General features: G+C 42.1%; 1 protein-coding gene across 1 annotated transcript in view; it reads right to left on the bottom strand.

The window, feature by feature from the left end:
- The window catches only part of LOC126260861 (neurotrimin-like), a gene marked incomplete at its 3' end in the record, with an annotated part of 376,714 nt that extends 354,033 nt beyond the window's left edge, over positions 1–22,681 (bottom strand). The window contains exons 1-2 of the mRNA XM_049958274.1: positions 22,607–22,681; positions 17,735–17,942 (exon numbers count right to left, since the gene is read on the bottom strand). Coding sequence (XP_049814231.1) covers positions 17,735–17,792 — 58 coding nt within the window. The remainder of the gene's footprint in view (positions 1–17,734; positions 17,943–22,606) is intronic.
- Between the last annotated feature and the right edge of the window lie 403 nt (positions 22,682–23,084).

Below are 23,084 nucleotides of genomic sequence, written 5' to 3'. Positions count from 1 at the left end.
TAACAGCGTCTTTCTACTTTTTTGTATCTTGTTTGCTTGCTAAGTGCCAAATAATTTTCATTATAACATGTTATCTATTCACCTTCTTATTTATACTTGGGGTATTCTTTTCCTCTGTAAAACGCAATTATCTTTTTTTCTTTTCAGATATTTCATATCTCTTGTAGGAGAATGCTAGTAGGAAAAATGCTAGCGCCTCGTGCAGCCTTTCCGTGTGTTACGAAAACAAAGCAAACAACACATCAAAAATTAAGACGCGGAAGCACAAAATCCATTTCTGTAATAGGAGTGAGCTCGGCCAGAATATATTAACTACCGACTGTTAGCACACGCTGTTACAGTTCCTGTTTCTGCGCATGCGCACTGGTGCAGCACACTCGGGAATCTAGCACTCCACACTCGCACAGTATATAGAGTACTGACGTCATCGTCACACTTTGTGACGTCGTTAGCTGCTGATTTACACGCAGACACAAAAGGCACAAGCACTTCGAGTACTCAGTTTTGACCAGAAAGTCGCGCGCGTAAAATGCGCTTTAGATGCTTCCACGTGCATTAGAGTCTAGGAACAGCTCTTATCCGGTTCAATCCACTGTCCGTCACTACACCATTTTCCTCTGCTTCTAAGTCTTACTTATTTGTGTATTTATTTTCCCAAGCGAAAAAAAGGACATTGCGTTATCTCTCTCTTTCAATTACCCATCCGTCGCGAAAATGTTAGATGCAAGTTTTTAGAAAAGATAAAAGCAATAATGACACTAAAATACTGTTGAAAAACTGGTTTGATTGCACTCTCAATGCAAGTCTTTTCATGTCTATATAACTACTGCGTCCTAAATCGCTTTGACCCTAATTACAGTGCTGAGCCTTGGACCCCTTGTGCAGTTTTTACACCCCACGCTTCCCTCTATTATCAAATTAAATATTCATTGATGCTTTAATATGTGTCCAGGCAATCTGTCCCATCTTTCAGCCCAGTTGCGCCACGTAGCTCTTTTCTCTCAAATCTGATGCAATACCTCTTCATGAGTAGTACGATCTACACATCTAATATTCAACATTCTACTCCTACACAACATTACAAGAGTTTCCGTTCTCTCCTTGTCTGTGCCGTTTATTTTCATCGTTTCACTCTCTTGAGAACGCTACACACCAGGTGCAAAAAAGACTCCCTGACATATTAAAATCAGATGGTAAACTATTGCTCTTGTTCAGAAAAGCTTTTCTTTCTTTGGAGCAGTTGGCATTTTACATACTTCTTTTTTTAATTGAATCGTTAGCTATCTGAATACTCAACGTGAAGAGTCCCAATTCCTTAATTAATTCCAGCAATATCACTTAATTTAATTCGACTAAATTTCCTTACCTGTGTTTACTGTTCTTGTTGATCCTGTAGCCTGTTTTCAAGAAGCTGTCTAGTCGGCTTGAATAGTGTTCCGAATCCTAGAATTATAGTGTCACCTGCCCATCTTAAGGCTACTGTTCTATTCGTGGCAATTTAATTCATTTACAAATTTAACCACCCTTTCCTTTGCTGTTTGATTTAGTACATAATGAATAACGTGCGGGATAGACTTCCGCCATGTCACTCTTTCTCAACTGCTACCTATCGCTCATATCCTTCGAGTATCATAGTTTGGCTTCTGTACAACAAAGTTGTAGATAGTTTTCCACCCCTGTATTTTAACCCTGAATTCCAAAGGACGTATTCCAGTCAACATCGTAAAAAGACTTTCTGAAATCTAAAAATGCCATAAATTTCATTTTTTTTTTCAGCCTGTCTTTCAAAGTAAGTCATCAGGTCAGTATTGCCTCACCTGTTTCTACATTTCTCCTGAACACCACCTGATACTTCATTACACCACATGATACTTCATTTCTTTCATTCGGGTGTAGATAAGCCGAGGTAGTATTTTACTACCGTGACGCGTTAAAAAGAATTTTCTGTATTAAGCTTCAGCTGTCACCATTTGCCTTCATATTACATTCTTCTTGATGCTTGAGTATGTCTGACCTGTTTCATACATCCTGCACACCAAGTGGGACAGTTTTCTCATGGCTGTTTCTCCCAAGTGTCATAACAATTTTGAGGACATGAGTCAAAGTGTTATTATTACAAAGATAATGACTGTACCAGTAAAGAGATGAATCGAGTTGATAGGTCAATTATTAGATTGCTGGACAATAATGGTGCACGTACGAATAAGGATGGAATAGAGTGCGGATTTGGTCTAGTATTAATTAGGAAGAAGACAGAGATATTCAGATGAGATGAAAGCGAAGGATTGAGGGATACAAATCTCAAAAGAAAGATAAGTGGCAAAATGATTTGTTTTTTAAAGAGAAGAACAGAGAGGTAACGGGAGCAGAACAAAGGTGAAAGAGAATAAGAAAAGAAATGAGGATGTCTGTCGTTTGTCTGTGAGGAAAGACGTTGGATCACAACAGAAGTTTCCGGCCAAAGTAGGTGGAGTAAATTTTGTTTTTTCTAACCTGCAACCCTGATGTGGATAGCTGTAATGGAGGATACACTCAAGAATATTTTGGGGCATGCCCAGTTATTAATTTGATCCACTTTCGGCCTCTACTGAACTACGCGATTCCGAAATACAGTTTTATGCTTGATTATAAGGAACTGCAACCGGCAGCCCTGTTTTTGTCATTTTCTGGAAATGAAAAATAGGTACGTTAACGGACTGTGGGTATTAGACAAATGATTTTAAAATAATAAAGCGACAAAATCTGGAACAATGAATGTTTATCTCGATGAAGTTGTCGTGCCTCCCCATGATTGGCTTTGAAATGTTATGTTTTACCCTCGTTGGAGGCAAAATATTATGACCTCCATACAAAGAAGGATTCTGACTGAATAAACTGTTGGTTGAGATTTACTTTTACAGGAAAATTAAGTTTTTTAGGGTTGGTTTAGTGTTAAATGTCACCCAGAGGCATAAAGGAGCCTAAGCATGATTAATAATTGCTCCTCCAAATATTGAAAGAGATGAAAAAATCAGAAAAGGAACATGATGAGCACTAACATAAACGAGATCGAGACCCGAGGGTACTGGTAAAGATGATAACCAGCCAGTTAAGAAAGTGGGCTAAGACCACGAATAACAGTCTGGACAAGATTGACGTCCATGTGATTCAAATAGAACAAAATTAGTATTGAAGCTAATCAAAATGTGTTTAGGGGTAAGAAGGAGATTGGCTTGGCAAGACAAGAAGCGACCAATGCAAGGAAATTAGATAAAGTGGCAAACAATCGTGACAGAATAGCCAGGCGCACTGCTGACATTAATTCATGCGATTGTGTCACAGAAACCAGATGGCAGTTATAAGAGTCGAGGGATACGAAAGGGAAGCAGTGGTTGGGAAGGGAGTGAGACAGGATTTTAGCCTCTCCCCTATGTTATTCAATCTGTATATTCAGCAAGCAGTAAAGGAAACAAAACTGCGGAGTAGGTATTAAAATCCATGGAGAAGAAATAAAAACTTTGAGGTTCGCCGATGACATTGTAATTCTGTCAGAGTCAGCAAAGGACTTGGAAAAGCAGTTGAACGGAATGGACAGTGTCTTGAAAGGAGTGTATAAGATGAACGTCAACAAAAGCAAAACGAGGATAATGGAATGTAGTCGAATTAAAACGGGTGATGCTGAGGGAATTAGATTAGGAAATGAGACACTTAAAATAGTAAAGGAGTTATGCTATTTGGGGAACAAAATAACTGTTGATGGTCGAAGTAGAGAGGATATAAAATGTAGACTGGCAATGGCAATGAAAGCGTTTCTGAAGAAGAGAAATTTGTTAATGTCGAGTATAGATTTAAGAGTCAGGAAGTCGTGTCTGAAAGTATTTGTATGGAGTGTAGCCATTTATGGAGGTGAAACATGGATGATAAATAGTTTGGGCAAGAAGAGAATAGAAGCTTTCGAAATGTGGTGCTACAGAATAATGGTGAAGATTAGATGGGTAGATCACATAACTAATGAGGAGATATTGAACAGAATTGGGGAGAAGAGGAGTTTGTGGCACAACTTGACTAGAAGAAGGTATCGGTTGGTAGAACATGTTCTGAGGCATCAAGGGATCACCAATTTAGTATTGGAGGGTAGCGTGGTGAGTAAAAATCGTAGAGGGAGACCTAGAGATAAATACACTAAGCAGATTCAGAAGAATGTAGGCTGCAGTACGTACTGGGAGATGAAGCAGCTTGCACAGGATAGAGTAGCATGGAGAGATGCATCAAACCAGTCTCAGGACTGAAGACCACAACAACAACAGTGTCACTCTAAACTCAGGGACAGAATGCAGTTGCGGGTACTGCGCCGTCAGTAGACAGTTTGGATGTCCACATTGTTCAGTGCGAACAAGTAGTCCTGAAGAGCACTTTGCATTCAGAGATAAACGAAGCAGTTCAGACAGTCGTGGCACCATCAGGGGGCTCCCCTTGCCCGGTCCCAGAGCAGCGCAACGGGCCGCAGGGCGTGCACTACCGAATTGGAAGCGAGTGTTCGCACAGCTGCAGCCTGCTTTTGAAGGTGCAATGCGGCACTCGACGTGAATTCTCGGGGCGTCCGGGGCAGAACAGGGACTCTGACTCTGGGTTAATAGCGAGCACCCAGGGGCGATCTAGGATTTGATCACAAACGCTTCCACTCCGTTTTAAAATTTCAGGATTTTTGCGAGGACGGAAGATTAGTATGTCACAGTTCAGCAGTACATTGCCTACATCATGACCATTGGCGGCAAAGTTAGAATTTATCTGTAAACATGTCGAGGGGCCAGCAGCCGAAAAAATTCCCGGGGCAGCGACAACTTTCCGTACATATCAGGAATTTGGAGACGCTTTCCTTACAACACAATGGTACCGAGAGATGCAAGAAAGAATAAAACAGGAAATTATTCAATGGCCAGACCACGAATTGACAGAATATAAGAGCCCCATCAAACTGCTTGATGGACTCATTAAGAAAAATCAGTTCCTAGACGCACCCTGTACTGATAGCGAAATAATCAAGCTTTGCTTTTCAAAACTACCAAGTAATTAGTAGCGCGCACTGGTACACTAATGTGGCACGAACATCGAAACATTTAAGACCCTAATTAGGGAACTTGAGCTAATATTTGAGGCACAATCCGCTCGAGAACGAAGGAGAACTCAGAATGGGAACTCCCAGCAGCTCCACAGAAGTAAGGAGAGAAGAAATAAGAGAGATGGCGCGACAGGGAGGCAAGAGAATCGAGGATAGAATTCCAGACGGAGAGAAAACAGGTAAAAATTCGGTGGGAGGAATAGCGAGCGACACTATAAACGCATCTGGCGCGAAACGAACCAGGAAAGCGAGGTAGTGGAAGGTCACCCACCAAACTCCACCAAGGAACAATGGAATCGTGGGTTGTGCGGAAAGAGTTCACCACAATTCCGCAATTGTTATCGGACCTACTCGAGCACGTATGCTAAATTATATGGACATTTTCGAGGTACGCTGGAAGAAAGAGAAGAAGTAACAAGGCAGGATCTCTGCCTCATGATTACTGCCGCCACTATGTGACATGAGACTGAATGGTATTTCCGACAGTGGCAGCTACATTACTGCAATATCGGAGGCAGTATACCAGACATGTTCTGAAAAAAGAATCTGGCCAAAACAGTAGATGAATAAGACGAAAATACAAGGGACTCTGGCAGCATTTGCAAGCAAGTAAATACGCTTCAGGCTCGATTAGAATTTGTGTGTCAAGGACACAAACTTAAAATCAGCTTCGTGGTCGTGCCAAATTTGGCAACAGACCTGATCATTAGGGTGAATTTTTGAATGAACGCAAGACCGATCTTGACTTCGGAGGAGGAGAGGGTATGGGTTGCACTGACACTTATTTGCATTAAGTTTAAGGAGCACGCGATACAAGTGTAACCTTCTACCAGTTTCGTTAGACTTAATTACATCAACTACCATTTCGTTTATCTGACAAAGTGTCCAAAGAAGCCAAGGAGCAGAATAAGGTAGTAGTGACCAGAGAAATTAGAGAGGTGATTGAACAGAAAGTAGAGGCAGTACAATGCATTGAACATACAGAATCCAATGAATGACGGGACACGTTACTGCAGAACACACAAGTTTTCTGCCAAAAATTGGGATGATAAAGAATGTCCACTATGGATTCAAGACGTCCGCACAAGAAATTATTTGTGCCACCTTATCCAATTTCTCTGGTCTGCACAGATAAAATCGCTAAAGAAATTTCGAAAATGGTGACAAATGGGCTGACAGGACCTGTTTGGTCTACGTATAACAAACTGCTCAAGGTAGTCGACGGTCCATAGGGATCAGTTTAGCTCATCTTAAACTTCTGTAGGTGGCTTACTGTGTGGAAATGACTGGTGAGTGATCCCACGATTGGAAGTGTTGGAGTTCTCGAAGAGTCTCATCTAGACCGCTAGAGAGAGAGAGAGAGAGAGAGAGAGAGAGAGTTTTATTGTAGAGAAAAAGACCAAATTCTTGGTCAGCATGGGAGTGATTACTGTCACAGTCTGAATAAGTCATCTTCCGAATCCGCGACTTGAAAAATTATCCGCTGCCGCAACTCGTAACGGAGGTCGGCAACCCTGTTTGCAGCGTGCAGAGCAGCCCTGTGCTGATAGCTGTGTACCAATTATTCGACTTTCCAGTTTGGTAAAGCATTCACAAGCACCGGAAAAGTAGGGACCTGTTTATTCATGCTGACGTTCTCAGCTACGGGCATTATCGCATTCTGACCATCACTATTCTACAGTGTAGACAGCGCAATCCACTTTTTCGATCCACTTGAAATTCATTCCCGCCCACAACAGGTACAAAGCGGTGTCCGTGTATCACGATAGTTACAGAATAGGTATCGATTTGACTTTGCCAACAGCACGTTCTCAGATACCTCTTTTTTGTCGGTTATATTACAGAATTATTACTTTGTATATTGAATTATCTCGGTGTGTAGGACAATAAATGTAATCGTGATATCCAATCGGATTATCGTTTCAGAAGTTAAGGTACCACATTTAATATCCTGTCGCTGTACCATACATTTTTGGGGGATATTAATTAATCAGATTACCACAAAAATAAATGACGACGCGGATGTCAATTTCTCAGCTGTCTACTCGGGGCCCAAATAGTTTCTTGTTGCATTAATTAGTATCCTACGAGGGCTATCGACAAAGTACATTACGTTTTGGAATTAAAAATAAATAAAGTATTGGACATTTTTTTAATTATATACAGATGAAAGCCACACTTAAATACTACTTTTCTACATAGTTGCCATTTAAATTAAGGCTCTTATCGTAGCGATGGAAGAGCTTGGAAATTCCTTCGTCGTAAAATTCGGCCGCCTGCGCCTTCAACCACGTGGTTACCTCTTCTTTTGGGACAGAAAAGGTGTGATTTTTGTGGATTTCCTGGAAAGAGGCACTACAATAAACTCTCAAAGGTATTGCCAAACTCTGCACAACCTCAGAAGAGCAATACAAAACAAGCGCAGGGGAAAGTTGGGTTCAAAGATCTTGCTGATTCACGACAACGCCCGGGCCCACACGGCAAATGCCACTCGTGAAGTTCTCGAATCCTTTAAGTGGGAGTTGTTTCCTCATCCGCCGTACAGTCCCGACCTGGCACCGAGCGACTTCTATTTATTCCCAGCAATGAAGAAGTGGTTGGCTATGCAGCGTTTTGATGACGACGCACAGCTTCAAGAAGAGGTAACCACATGGTTGAAGGCGCAGGCAGCCGAATTTTACGACGAAGGAATTTCCAAGCTCGTCCATCGCTACGATAAGTGTCTTAATTTAAATGGCAACTATGTAGAAAAGTAGTATTTAAGTGTGGCTTTCATCTGTATAGAATAAAAAAAAAATCCAATACTTTATTTATTTTTAATTCCAAAACGTAATGTACTTTGTGGATAGCCCTCGTATGAGTGATAGGAATTGTGAGAGCTTAAGTTGTGGAGGAGGGGGGGGGGGGCGGGAGGGAGCAGAGTCTACTTGCCCTTCTGATACAGATTTATATGAAATCAGGTGAACATCGCGTCTCTCCATCTCAGTACCTCGCAAGGTTACCAGATGAAGAGTGCTGAAAACATGGATATCAATTTTTATTAAATGCAAAGCACCTTCTTATGATTTGTGGGACAGAAGTCTCCTCGCGTGAGACACCACTTATTAGTGTTATTTTGTGATAAGACCTATTTCATTCAATGCCCTAAGAGACAAACTGACAGGAAAATTATTTGCTGTGAAGCACAGAGGAAGGGTTGATTCAGGTATCTATGACATGTTGATAAAAATAAATTTAGAGTAAAAGTTAGCAATTTCCAACAATTATAGAACATTTGCGAGTCTTTAGTACAGGAAAATACCAATTTCAAGTATGTTGTTTATTGGCGTTAATGAGAACCACTCAGATAATTCAAATGCATTAGGACCAGTCAGACACTTGAAATAATCTCAAATCTTCAATTTACTCACACATTAGACCTGTGCAATACAATACTCCATTACCAGAATCTTACGACAGAGTAGTTTACGTGTGACCTGCTTAGGTACTCTGGGAGTGTCTCGGCAGTCCTTAACTTGAAAACTAAGTATTTCTAGGAAATATAAGGCGAGAACGAGCCTTTAGTGTCGTGGCAGCATCTTTGATTAGTAATTAACCTTCACGCGCTCGCGCGGGCGGTGAAGTGACCGCCTTTTTGCAATTTCGCGCCATACTTACTCCACAAAGGTACCGAGGCGGCGGGAGGGACATGTATTCTCTAGTTGCACCTTTTTCCGACAGATCCGAACACGTTCGGCGGTCAGTTTACCGCCTTGCAAGTGCTTACGAGACTTTGTTGTACTCGTCTACTTCGGAATGTAAGTATTTCTTTTTGTAATTCCCCTATAATTCCTCAATTTTATAGACTCTTCCAATTCTCTAGTGAATGTGCATTACTTTCTACAAATTTTACCATTCACAAATTCTGTTTTTCTCTCTACTTTAGCACTTCGTCATTCTAAGAAATTTCTGATGGCAAAAGTAACAATTATTTTTATTTTTTAAAGGGAACGACGAAACCTTACGTCTGATGACACATAGAATCTTGGCTGAATTGGAGAGAGGGGAAGCAGAGGGGAAAGGCCATGAGGAAGCCCTAGAAGATGACGTTTCCGATGACTCAGATTATGAACACGAAGGGATTTAAGATGATAAACATCAAAGTGAGTCGGAAATTGTTTGGAAAGCGGGGGAGAAAATTACATAGAACAACAAGACCTACCAACAAATGACATCAGATTTTATGTAGGTAAGGACATGGAAACTATTTGGGCTAGTAGTGCCAATATTACCAGCACAAAATCAAAGTCAAAAAATATAATCAAAACTCTACCAGGTCCTAGAGGATAAGCCAGACAATGTGAAACTCGACTGGAAAGTTTTCAGTGTATAATAACTCCTGAAATGGTAGAAGGGATTGTAAGGTACACGAATCTTTATATTGAAAGGGAAAAATTGGCACGTCAAGCACGGGCAGAAGGAAGCAGTAACTCTGAAGTACGCGCAAGGGATTATAAGCCGACAACAACGGCTGAAATGCTAGCTTTGTTTGGTGCTCTGTTTTTGGTTGCGGTAAAAAGAGGAAACCGTGCAGATTTCTCTGAATATTTCAATAGCAATGGAACAGGTCTAATAATTTTGCGAGCCAATTTCAGCCTAAATAGATTTAGATATTCGCTACGAGCTATAAGACTTGATGACCTAAACACGAGATTGGAACGTCAAGCAACGGACAAACTTGCTCCTATACGAGAAATTTTGTCTTCTTTCATTGCTAACAGCCAAAAATCATTCAGCTTAGGGGAATTTGTCACTGTTGATGAGATGTTGGTTGCGTTTAGAGGACGATGTTCATTCATCCAGTACATGTCTCAAAAACCAGCCAAATACGGGTTAAAAATGTATGCATTGTGTGATGTACGCACTTTTTATACATATAATTTAGAAGTGTACTGCGGAAAACAAGTGCCAGGCCCTAACGTACTCTCCAACAAACCATACGACTTGGTCGCTAGATTGATTGAATGCATAGAAGGAACAAATAGAAATGTAACAACTGATAATTATTTTTCAAGGTACCCGTTGGCTGAATACCTCCTTACCAAAGACCTAACATTTTTAGGTACAATGAGAAAAAATAAAAAAGAAATTCCCCCAGAATTTGTGACAGTAAATGGAAATGCAGTGGCAGGAGACTACATGTTCGGTTGTCAAGATGACAAAACTTTGATTTCTATGATTACAAAAAAAGGAAAGCTGTAGTAGTGCTCCCCACAATGCATGATACCGACATCATTGATGAAGATACCAAAAAACCTGTACAAATCACAGACTATAATTCAACCAGAGGTGGAGTTGATACTGAAGATCTCATGTGCTCCAGAATTTCAACATCAAGAAGAACACAAAGGTGTCCTGCATGTATATTTTTCCGCTTACTTGACTTGGCAGGAATAAATTCGTTACGCATTTTTCAATTCAACACAAGTAATATGAAAGAAAAAACGAGAAGACAATTCTTACATGCGTTATCTTTGGATCTGATGAGCGAAAATCTGAAAGAAAGAGCTAAATTGAAGCATTTACCAAAAGATTTGTTAGTATTTTTGGAAAATTACAGAGAGTGATGTAGTTTATCCAGCTGTATCAACCCCTACATGGAGAGGAATATGTTATTTGTGTGGCTCAAAAAAGAATATAAAAACAAAGCGAGAATGCGGTGAATGTGGAAGAAACATCTGTCTACGACATTGAACAACGACAGTTACGTGGAATAATTGTTGTCAGCCTCAAAACGAAAATGAAATGGATACAGACTGATCAGTGTTTTTCATCTGACAGAAATGTTTGTGACGTTTTCAATCAAAAATTCTTTTTTCAAAGCAAAATTGGCATATCTTGGGACGAGTTAAGACAGTGAATAATTCTAGTCTTAAGTATTACATTATATAGTCCCAAAAAATTACAATTAAAAAATTTTATCGTTCATTTGGGTATTTGGCTTCCTTTTTGTATTGCATTGTATATTTTATTGCTAAATAAATAATTTTGATTACAAATGTGTTTGCAATATTGTGTGAGATATCCTATGTCGATATTTTATGGAAATATGACCTTTTAAAACGGAAAACCTCAAGAGATTGATGAAAACTCTCGGGCGGTTGGCCGACCGCCCGCGCGAGAGCTCGCGTGACTATTTCTAGCGCGAGCGCATGAAGGTTAAGACGTCCTCTGTTCCGCGTTCGAAACGCGCCACCGCGTAAATTATGATCAATAATCAGCATGGGCGATCGCAGACTTCCGTCGTAAGAAGTCACCTCATTCTGACAACGGTCTTGTCAACGAGGGCGGGGGAGCGGACAGAGGTTCACGGCACTCTCTTGTCCTTGGGGTGGGAAACTGCCCCTAAAGGCGGAGGAATCAGCAATGACAACGGCCTGAGGACGCAGAAGGCAATGGAAACCACAGATTAAAGATACATAACGTGTATCCACAGGACATGTGGCCTGGAATTAAAGAAGTGTCACGTTGATCACTCCGTTGGCAAAAGATTCCGGAACAGTCCCACATTCATATCTCTGGGAGGGGTCTGCCAAGGCGGTGATCATGAGAAAAAGACTGAATAACCAACGAAAGGATAACGTTCTATGGGTCGGGTCGTGAAATGTCAGTATCTTGAATGTGGTAGGGAAGCTAGAAAATATGAAAAGGAAAATGCAAAGGCTAAATCTAGATATAGTAGGGGTCAGTGAAGTGAAATGGAAAGAAGACAAGGATTTCTGGTCATATGAGTATAGGGTAATATCAACAGCAGCTGAAAATGGAGTACGATTCGTAATGGATAGAAAGGTAGAGCAAAGAATGTGTTACAGTGAACAGTTCAGTGATAGGGTTGTCACAATCGACAGCGTCGACAGCAAAAAAACACCGACAACGATAGTTCAGGTACGCATGCCGACGTCGCAAGCTCAAGATAAAGAGAGTGAGAAAGTGTGTGTAGATATTGAAAGGATGACACAGTGTTTAAAGGGAGATGAAAATCTAACAGTCATGGGGGACTGGAATGCCGTTGTAGGGGCAGGAGAATGTGGTCTAGGGACAAGGAACGGGCGAGGAGAAAGATTAATTGAATTCTGTTATAAATTTCAGCTAGTAGTAGTGAATACTTCGTTCAAGAGTCACAAGAAAAGGAGGCATACTTGGAAAAGACAGTGAGATAAGGGAAGATTTTAATTAGATTATATCATGGTCAGACAGAGATTCCGAGATTGTGTATTGGATTGTAAGGCGTACGCAGGAGCAGATACAGACTCAGATCACAATGTAGTAGTGATGAAGAGTAGGCTGAAATGATTGACTGAAGGACTGACTCAGCATATAGGAAAGGCAAAACAACCTTCGTTCACATTAAAAGCAAGTTTGGTAAGATTAACAGCGCAACAGGAATTCCCTTGATAAATGTAGAGGAGATAACGGATGAGTGGAATGAGTACACTGAAGGCCTCTAGGAGGTGGAAGATTGGTCTGATGTGATACAAGAAGAAACAGAAGCCTATTTAGAAGAGGTAGGGGATCCAGTATTAGTGGGCTTTGAAGGGCTTAAGATCAAATAAGAGAGAAGTGGTAGATAACATTCCATCATAATTTCTAAAATCGTTGGGTGGGGTGGGGTGGGGGGGGGTGAGAAGTGGCAACAAAATGACTATTCACTTTGGCATGTAGAATGTATGAGCTTGGCGACATACTGTCTGACTTCGGAAAAATATCACCCACACAATTCAGGAGACTGAAAGAGCTGACAAGTACGAGAATTAGCGCACAATCAGCTAGAAACCTGACGAAATAAATCTCGGGTGAACAGCCTGGTATGAGTGTGCATAAGACACAATATTTCGGTAATCGACCACATTGCCGTAAGTAGGACAATCCCCCTCCCGCTCCTCCCTCAGGCGCTTCCTATGAGTCGGTGCGGTGTGCGCCCCGGTTCTCCCGTTGCGTCCTAGCTCTTCTCGTTCAGGAGGGTCTGCCGGCACCGCTCTCGTTATTCCTCCCTCCTCCCCCGAAGTCGGTACTCTCTGGGAAATATCCTTTTTCTTCTTAATCTGGGTGATCGCGGGTTCTCACACCTTGCTAAGGATGTAACCGCTGTCACGATTTATTTGTGGCTCCCTCTGATCTCTATGGCTTCTTTGATGACACAGTCCCAGTGTTTGGAAGTCTGTGTCAGGACTTTGGTTTGGTCATAATCCATGCTGTGGAGTTCCGATAGGCAATGCTCAGCGATTGCCGACTTACTGGGCTGTTGCAGTCTAGTGTGCCGTTGATGTTCTCGGCATCGGTCCTCAATGGTACGAATGGTTTGACCTATGTATGCACCACCGCATTGGCAAGGCATCTGATAAACCCCTGAGTTACGTAGACCAAGGTTGTCCTTGACACTACCAAGAAGGCTCTTGGTTTTGCTTGGAGGACGGAAGATGGTTTTCACTTGGTGTTTACGTAAAATGCGTCCAATTTTTGCGGATAAGCCCCCACAAAACGGAATAACAGCCAATGCAGCCTCCTCCTGAGGTTCATCCTCATTTTCCGCCGGTGCTGCAGGTGTGGGATGTTGAGCCTTCCGAATTTGCCCTTCCTTGTAACCGTTCCTCCGAAACACGGTCTTCAGATGGTCCAATTCTTGTTGGAGACTGTCCCTGTCGGAGATGGTGTGAGCTCTGTGTACAAGAGTTTTGAGCATGGCATTCTTTTGTGTCTGGTGATGGCAGCTATCCGCATGTAGGTACAAATCGGTGTGCGTCTTCTTCCTATACACGCTGTGGCCCAAAGTGCCGTCAACTCGTCTTCTAATCAAAACATCTAGGAGAGGGAGCATCCCATCCGTTTCAATCTCCATGGTGAACTTAATATTCTCGTGTCTGGAGTTGAGATGTGTGAGGAAGTCTGCCATTTTATCTCTTCTATGTGGCCAGATAACTAAGGTATCATCCACATATCTAAAAAACAGATGGGTTTTAGATGTGCTGATTCAAGAGCTTCCTCCTCGAAATGTTCCATGTACATATTTGCGACAACAGGTGAGAGTGGACTCCCCATGGCTACTTCTTCTGTCTGCTCGTAGTATTCACCGTCAAATAAGAAGTAAGTTGATGTCAGAACATGTCTGAAAAGTTGGTGGTCGCTTCGTCAAATTTCTTGCTGATGAGTTCCAAGGATTCTTGTAAAGGAACTTTAGTGAATAGAAATACCACGTCGAAGCTCACCAGTATGTCAGATTCCTTAAGCGTAAGGTTGTTGAAGCGTCCCAGGAAATCCACGGAGTTACGGATATGGTGTGTACTTCTCCCAACGTAAGGACTAAGCAGTTGTTTGAGGTGCTTGGCGAGAAGGTACGTTGGAGCACCAATACTGCTGACAATTGGACGTAACGGAATCGATTCGTTGTGTACCTTCGGCAGTCCGTAGTCTCGGAGGAACAGCAGCCCTCGGGCGTAGCTTCTTGGTAATCTCGTCAGGGAAGTCGGAATCCTTGAGAAGCGCCAGAGTCTTCCTCTCGACCCTCTTGGTAGGATCGGTGTCAATCTTGCGGTATGCGCTGTCCCCAAGTAGGCTCCGCATCTTCTCAGCATAATCCTATGGTGAGAAGATGCGGGGTCTACTTGGTGACAGCGGAACTGGAGTGTGGCTGCAGTGATCATTAAAAATAGGCTCTGTTCAAGTGTCGTTCCGCCTTTAAGCTGTGACGAGACACCCGGAGTTTGGCCTGACTTGTACATGAATAAAACGTTCTCGGTTTTCCAGCCGCGTCAATTCAAATAAAATGCTCGAGCTTTCGATGGCCATCTCCGCCATCGTCGTCAGGAGTTCACTGACTGCCGGGGCTGTTACGGTCTCTCGCTTATATAGGCATGATGACATCATCAGCAGCCAATCAGATCGATCCAATGTGGGGCGCGCGCGTAAGTCGCCCCGGTCAGCTCGTGGCAGCACCGGTGACGTCAGATGGCGCCAGGGAGAGACGCCACGTTTGAAACTGCCGCTCCCGCGTCGCGCATCTGTCTCTGCTTTCTTTCGATGTCCAACGCCCGTCCCCATGCCCTGATAAGTGTGTATCCCTGGTCTCTGTTGAAATTGTTTCTGTTTAGGCGAAACTCGGCCGCTTGCTGACTTTTACAGCTACGGCAGTTCCCCGGATTAATTTTCAAATTTTGACCTACTTGTCTGGTTGATCGTTTTCACACTTTTATTGCTCCGTGTTGCCACTCCGTTTGTTCGAGGGGTGTTCTAAATCGTCTGAGTGTTGAGTTTGCATCACTGTCAATCGAGAGTGGAATTAACTGCCCTAATTGATTTTGCTGTCAGTTTTTGATACTGTCACTTGTCACCGACATTCGACGAATTTGTAACTTATCAGAGTGCATTGCTACTTTCACGATTTGTCAATGAATTCCTCGCCTGCCTGCTGAAGATTAACTTTCAACTTAAGTTGGATTTTGCTGTACCACTTTCTGCCTGTGGGCGGTTGCAACTTCTTGAAAACCTCGTGCCGTCAACGGGCGGTATTCTTAGTATCTGAAAATGTGTGCACCGTCAAAGTCCTGAGTTGCTCTGCTGATTACCTTTTCTGAATGTCAATTTGATTCAAGCTGCCTTAACGGCAGAATTAACGTCAACTGTAGCTGCAGTTTATAACGCAATACCGAATTTAAGGAACTTTGAGCCGAATCTTATCTTCATTAGTTTTCTACTTTTATGATTCTGTATTTTACCATTGTGGTGATTTGTTTAAGTGAATTGTATATTAATGTTGGTTTTGTGTGTTGTAGAAGCTGTTGTAATGTACTGCCAGTGATGGTTGTTGTTTCCGATTGTGTCCCGCACACGAAATTCAGACGGGCGGACGACGTTGAATTCCAACGTCAATAGTGTGGTAATATGTGTTTACTCTTTTCAGGCTGCTGCATTATGAAATGATCAAGCGGTATTTGTTTTTATGCTTTTCTCTGTAAGCTGCAGATTCTTTGGTCATTAATCAGGTTCTTTAATTGTATTAGAGAGTTTTGCTGTTACGACGATTTACTTTTGATTAGTTTGAAAGCTTCTAGCTTACTATTAACTGTGTTACAGTATTGACTTTCATAAGGAACTGTATTTTTCCTGGGTCAACATTCGTTCATTCAACATACATCGGTAGTTAAGTTCTTATAATTTTAATTGTGAAGTTAATTCTATGTAACAGAAATTCTGTTTATATTAAAGTTTTGGGCCATAAGGCTGTTTATCTTTCACACTTTCAAGAATTGTTTGCTTAAATAGGGGGAAATTTTTTCCAATATTTGCTCTTGGTCTCGTAATTTTTTTTTTTTTTTTTTTTTTTTTACTGTATTCTCAAATTGTGGCTCAGTATTTCGCTCCAGCACCCTTGTGCCGTGCTCCCTACCTTATCAACGCCTATTTCCCGAACTGAAAGGTTTGATCCAAACTTTTCACAGCTTTGAAAGTATTACGTTTGATTACGGGAACAAAGCTCTTTTATATATTGTGTATGATTTGCTGTTAAGAACATAGTAAAGTTTACACAAACTATTTCTTTTACTGTGTGATTACTGAAAGGAGTGTATCAAACTTTGAAACTTTATTAGGAAAAAGAACGAAAGCATATTAATGAAGTTTTTTCTAGAATTGAATTTACGTAAAATAACATGATCAGTGAAATATTTCTGCTTCCATTAAAAGCAATTTTAAGCAAAAAAAGATGCGAGTAGTCCTAGTCATGTGTTCATATGCATCCATTTTACAAAGATGCAAGAGAAACCTATAATCAACAATAAAACTTCAATAACACAAAATTCCTTAATAACAAGGCGGCTGCAACGTATGATCCGTGGAATACCTTTGAACAACAAAGTTATAGAATAGCTGTGCGTTTCCGTAGCTGTAATAAACAGAATACAAAGAAAATAAAGGTTTAAGGATAAGATATTTTCTCCTACCATTAGCTTAATTATACTAGAATCTACGAACGCCCTGTAACATTGGATGAAGAGAATAGGTCACAAATATAGGTGCGAAGAAAAAACTCTAAAATAGTGACCACTCTGAATGTATGTAGTGAACACGTGATGAGATTTTGCGTTCAGTCTCACCGCATTTAACCGCTCCTTGATACTGCAATGCGGCGTGACCTGACGGCAAACTAGAGCGTAATAGTTGCCCTATACCTACTGTGGCATGATTTGAAGTATATAATAAAATGAAAAATCTACAACCGTCCTTACGATATTATTATATGGCTACCAGTTTCGGTTTTCAGCGCACAACTTCAGGCGTTAACTGACGCTGAGGGCGTCAACTCCAATCGTATATAGGATTCATCAACCACAGCGTCTTTATTACAGGTAGTCTGCGAAAACAAGTTCATATATGCTGGCCACTGACGAATCGTGTATACGATTGGAGTTAATCCCTTCAACGTCGGTTAAGGCCTGAAAATGGTGCACTGAAGCGCCGAAACTGGTAGCCATATAATAGCTGGGATCATAAGGACGGTTGTAAGTGTTTCACTTTGTTATGTAAGTGGACGGCCGAAGTTCCTCAGACCTCCAAGCAAAAGGATGGACAAACAAAAACTGCTTAAAGTGTCCACTGACGACTTACCCACGACCTCGAGGTATCCGACTTGGCTCTTCATGGGGTCGGTGTTGATCTGGCACATGTACCAGCCGCGGTCGGACTCACGCACTTCTCGGATCTGCAGGTACCACGTGCGCTGGTCACTGTGCGTGACGCCGATTCGGTGGTTCTTGGTGATGACGTGCGTGGCGATCGTCAGGATGGTCTGCGTGTCCACCCGCAACCACGCCACCTGCCGGCAGAGCAAGTGTTTCGCACGTGTTACACCTTGAACTAAATTCTTCACCAGTACATACTAGAACTTGGACAATATGAGATACCTATAAGGTTCTACGAAGATTATGCGTAAGAACTTGCTTCTCTTCCATAAGGAGCTGTAAGAGGTCCGAGCAGATGTAATTTCGATATGTTGCTCATGCGCTGCCTGCGATATGCAAGGTATAAGAGAATCGCTGACCTGAGAGGAGTGTTGACTGAGTAGGAACTGTGTAGCTGTAGCACTAAGTTGTTGCTAGTGGCTAGTCTGCAGTCTGCTCTGGTCTGGTATAGTGTATCGTGTTGGCTGGGCCGGTCGCGGTGCAGCGATGCCGGAGCCTGAGTATTATTGTATAAGGTAAAAAGCAGCCTCGCGCATATCTAGTAATGTTATCCGAACTCCCATGCAAATGTTTTAAAAATGTCCTAATAATAATCTTTGTCATATAAAGTAATTTTTTTACAAGCATTCATTTCAATTTAAAGAATTTACTAATTTCTCCAATTCATGATCATTCCGATTGTTGCAAAAGAAAAATCAGTTGCTTCCTTTCATAAATGACAAATCCATCGGCCAGCATTGCACAGAGCTGTGCCGGAAAATTTTATTGTAAGAGCAGATACATTCGTAAATTTTATTGAGGTACGAATTTTTCCTTTTTTTATTCAGAATGATCTTACAGGGCCATGACACAGCACTGCTGTCGTCCAAAATTTACCAGGTTACTGAATTTATTTTTTATTACGAGGTTTAAGAACTTTTCTGTTTCGAGCTTACATTACATGAGAAAAGAATTTTGTGGGTACATTAAATGTGAATGCATTTCTGTACGGAGATTATAAATGGGAACCAAATTTTGTTCTGAGGTTACACTAAAATTAGAATCACTATCCATAATATTTATTTTATTATTATTTTTTGTGGGGAGGTTACAGAGTTTATCGCAAATCTCTGGAGCAGCTAACCATTGGAAAAAGACGGTGGTCATTCCCGTTTCCAAGAATGGCCTCAGGACACATGCACACATTTACAGACTTACATCGTTCTATGACGTTTTTTGGGGAACGAAAATCTCCCAGCCGAGCGCTGTGGCCGAGCCGTTCTAGGCGCTTCAGTCCGAAAGCGCGCTACTGTTACGGTCGCAGGTTCGAATCCTGCCTCGGGCATGGATGTGTGTGATGTCCTTAGGTTAGTTAGGTTTAGGTAGTTCTAAGTTTAGGAGACTGATGACCTCAGATGTTAAGTCCCATAGTGCTTAGAGCCATTTGAACCATTTTTTTTTTTTGAAAATTTCCCCTGTAGAAACCGACATGGATTCCGCAAACAGAGATCTTGAGAAACTCCTCCATGAGGTCCATAACGCTGTAGACAACGGCGCTCAATTTGCTGCCGTGTTCCTGGACTTCAGAAAGACATTTGACACAGTCCCACACTGCCGTTTAGAGGAAAAATACGAGCTTACCGAGTAATGGGCTAGGTTTTCGAATGGATGCAGTCTTACTTGCAGACAGAACACAACACGTCGCTCTGAACAGAACATAATTGACAGATTTAAAGATAATTTTCGAAGTATCCCATGAAAATGTGTTGGGACCGTTATTGTTTACAATGTACATAAATGATATAATAGAAAGTGTTGGATGTTCTTTAATACCGTTCGTAGATAATACCACTGTCAATGACAATGTAACAATGCCGGAAGACAATATCGATTTGCAGAATGACCTGCGGAAGACTGACAAATGAAGTGTGCTCCGTCAGTCGACTGAACATAAATCAATATGACATATTCTGCATACGTAGGAAAAGAAAGACACCATTGTAAAATTGTTGGAAACAGTATCTGCCATAAAATAACTATGAGTAACTGTCCAGAGCGACTTTTAAGTGGGATGACCACACAACACCAACAGTAGGAAAATGAGTTGCCAGACCTTGTTCGACCTATTCGTTAGTATTGTAGACCAATATGGGGTCCTTGTCAGGTAAGACTGACAGAAAAGATGGAAAAGGTCCAACGAGGAGCGGCGCATATCGCACCGGGATCGTTTAGTCGGCGCGAGAGTGCTGCTGAGCTGCTCAACAAGCTCCATTGGCAGTCGTCAGAAGAAAGGCGCTGTGCATAACTGATCAGTTTATTATTGAAATTTCGAGAGAAAACTATCCAGGAAGAACCGGACAACATCTTACTTTCTCCCACACACATCGTATGTAATGACCACGACAAGAAAATTCGAGAAATTAGAGACAGTACAGAGTTTTACCGACAATGATTCTGCTCACACGCTATGCGCGAAACGAACAGTGTAAGGCGGAACAGTTACTGGTACTGCAGAGACTTATCTCTGAGACGCTCACCGTGAGACCCACATATTGTCCAAATACAACATTTGTAATGGCCCTGCCCACTATAGTCATTACTCGCGGCAGTCAACCTACCAATTCCCGTAAGAGTTTGAACAATGTGAGCGCATCTGCACTGAAGAAGATCACTGGCCGATGAGTTTCATCTATATGAAGATGGTATCTGTTCTTTCGGACATGTGGGCAGGAGTACTACAAGTTTAGTGTGTGGACAATAAGCACTCTTAACAATGACCTCAGTTCGCAGCGTCTTACATAGAATGGCTTGCATAAGCGAGCCGGAAACCTGTAGGTGGCGTCTCTCAGCTCTTCTACCTGACGGGCAAGGGGATTAGTGGACCCCTCCTCGACCCTTTCTGGGCGCAAATTTCACTGGGTGCAAATTTCAATACACCATGCAGCACTCGCATGCATGCTACTGAGACAGGCAATACCGGGAACTGATGAAACCAACCCCCCCCCCTCCCCACCCTTCCCGCTCTCCGGCCATGTCAGAGTTTTGCCACCTATGATCGATTCTACCTCCGAACTTCCGATCTCCGCGGATGGGAGATTACGCACTGCGCCGTAAATGCGCTTTTTCTTCCTTTTTTTTTCTTTTTTGGCTTCTCATTTTGCTTCACCCCTCTTCTGTTGTCTAGTACTACGGGACCAACTCCCTTCTGGCGCCTACGTACGACAGACTTCGGCTTACTGCTCCCCCCCCCCCCACCCTTTCATCTTATCTCTTTGTTTCCAGATCTGGGCTTTGACACATGCTAGCCCGCCCTTGCAATTTCTCCGAGCTCCTCGGATGCAGGGTCCCTGACCCTTTTCGGTTATTTGTCCCTTCTTTTCATTAAGGCTTCTCTTTTCTACGTAGGTGACGTTTGTCACCATAATTTCATAATAGTAATACAAGAAAGGGTCTTACACTTCAGTTGATTCACATACCTCCCACTTTCATATGCCCCACTCGCTCCGTGGTGGTAAAAATTACCTTCTTAGTTACGGTACCACAATATCCTGTGCAGCTGAAGTCACGATTTTACCATCTACCGCTTTCCCTTTCTTCCACCTAAAACGTCCCCTTTGAACAATTATACAAGACTATGCTTAAACTGACACACAATATTTTTAGCGCAACGCAATCTGACTTTCAAAAATCCCTACAAAAGAATGGCCCTGACTAACATTAACCTATACCTTTCACAAATCACTTACCTCACCAAAAATCTTCGTTACTCGAACTACTGCAATACAGCGAGCGCCACTACTGCCAGCTAAATAAAAGGATTCAAAGTACTGAAGGCAGTAACTACTGATAGGCATAGTTAGCAAATGAAAGATTTTGATAGAGAACAAACAATGTATTTACCTTAATAGTGATAATATATATAGCAGTTCATGACATCCAGTCTTACAAATTTCAAAACTCAGCCATCTCTCTCCCCACATCCACCACTGCTGGCGGCTCACCTCCAACTGCGCTACGCTACGCGCTGTTCACATCCAGCTGCCCAACACTACAATTGCAGACAACAATGCAAACTAGCCACAGACTGCACACAGCACAGCCAGTGATTTTCATACAGAGCGCTACGTAACGTTGCCAATAAGAAAACATAAACAGCCTACTTACACACCCTTCTCTTAACTACAGGCCGCATCACCCCGAGTGTTTTCTGCTCTGTCGGATGGGTGCGACAAAACAGCTAATACTCAGTTACATAGATATAATCAAGCGCGACGTCTCTATTACATGTGTTTCGGGGCGTGTGCACAAATATCGTTCGAACCCCTATGGGAATCGACAATTTGCGAGTCGGGCTTGTAATGGACGAGTTATGCTGCAATGCAGCGCTCGCTAAGTTGAGAACTTGGGTGGGATATTTGTGTTCACGTGGCCAAGACGGTTAAAGCAACTGCAGCAAAACAAGCAAAGCATCTTCGTTCGAGCCCCGGTCCAGCACGAATTTTCAACTTCCGCCATTGCTGTACCGCACTACCCTGTGCAGCTAGAAGTTATAATTTTCCCACCGATCCGTATGAGTGTCAGTAATGGAGAAAACCTGATGTGCTTATCACTGTCGCTCTTGTTGCCAGTATTGTTACCTATGACGCACGATCGTTCACGCCGCAGTATTGCGTTAAGTGGTTTCAATTTTACCAGGGACTCACCCTGAAGACCGTTGTGTTGTTACCTGTAGAAATGTTTAAGAAGCATGAAGTGTATGTTGTCTAATGCCTCTAATGTTGGCGAAACGTTGCATTCTGCCTTTTTGCTGTTATGTTACCTTATGCTCTGCACCAGCATACTTCGTCCTTGAAAGAGCGACTGTCCATAATTTCCATAGACAGTAAGCTTTATTTGCCTGTCTTCCTCTGGTCTTCTCAAGTTTATTTCCAGCAGAAGAGTTTTGAAATATACCGTTTTTCCCCTGGGCTTCTGACGTTGGTACCTGATGAACAAATAATGAAATTAGCGCCGTCCGCATTAAGTTTTGTTTACACAATGAAATTAAAAAGTCTTTTTGCTTTGTGATTGTGGTATGCCGAGAGTCCCATATTTCTCGTAAAATATTAAATGCGAAAGAGGAAAAAATAATCGTTTGTAATTTGAAACGAAATCAAAAGATGCTTTCTATAAGCTGCCACACGCAAGCTACTGTATAAAAAGTTTTTAAATTCTAGAGAGAAGGCGTTTCTTCAGGAAGACAAATGGTACTTGCATTAATTAAGTACAATAGCTACTTGCAGTTTCTGAGGGAAAAA

This window comes from Schistocerca nitens, chromosome 5 (assembly GCF_023898315.1).
Source record: "Schistocerca nitens isolate TAMUIC-IGC-003100 chromosome 5, iqSchNite1.1, whole genome shotgun sequence".
NCBI classification, from domain to species: domain Eukaryota; kingdom Metazoa; phylum Arthropoda; class Insecta; order Orthoptera; family Acrididae; genus Schistocerca; species Schistocerca nitens.
This window is presented reverse-complemented; position numbering and strand designations above follow the sequence as displayed.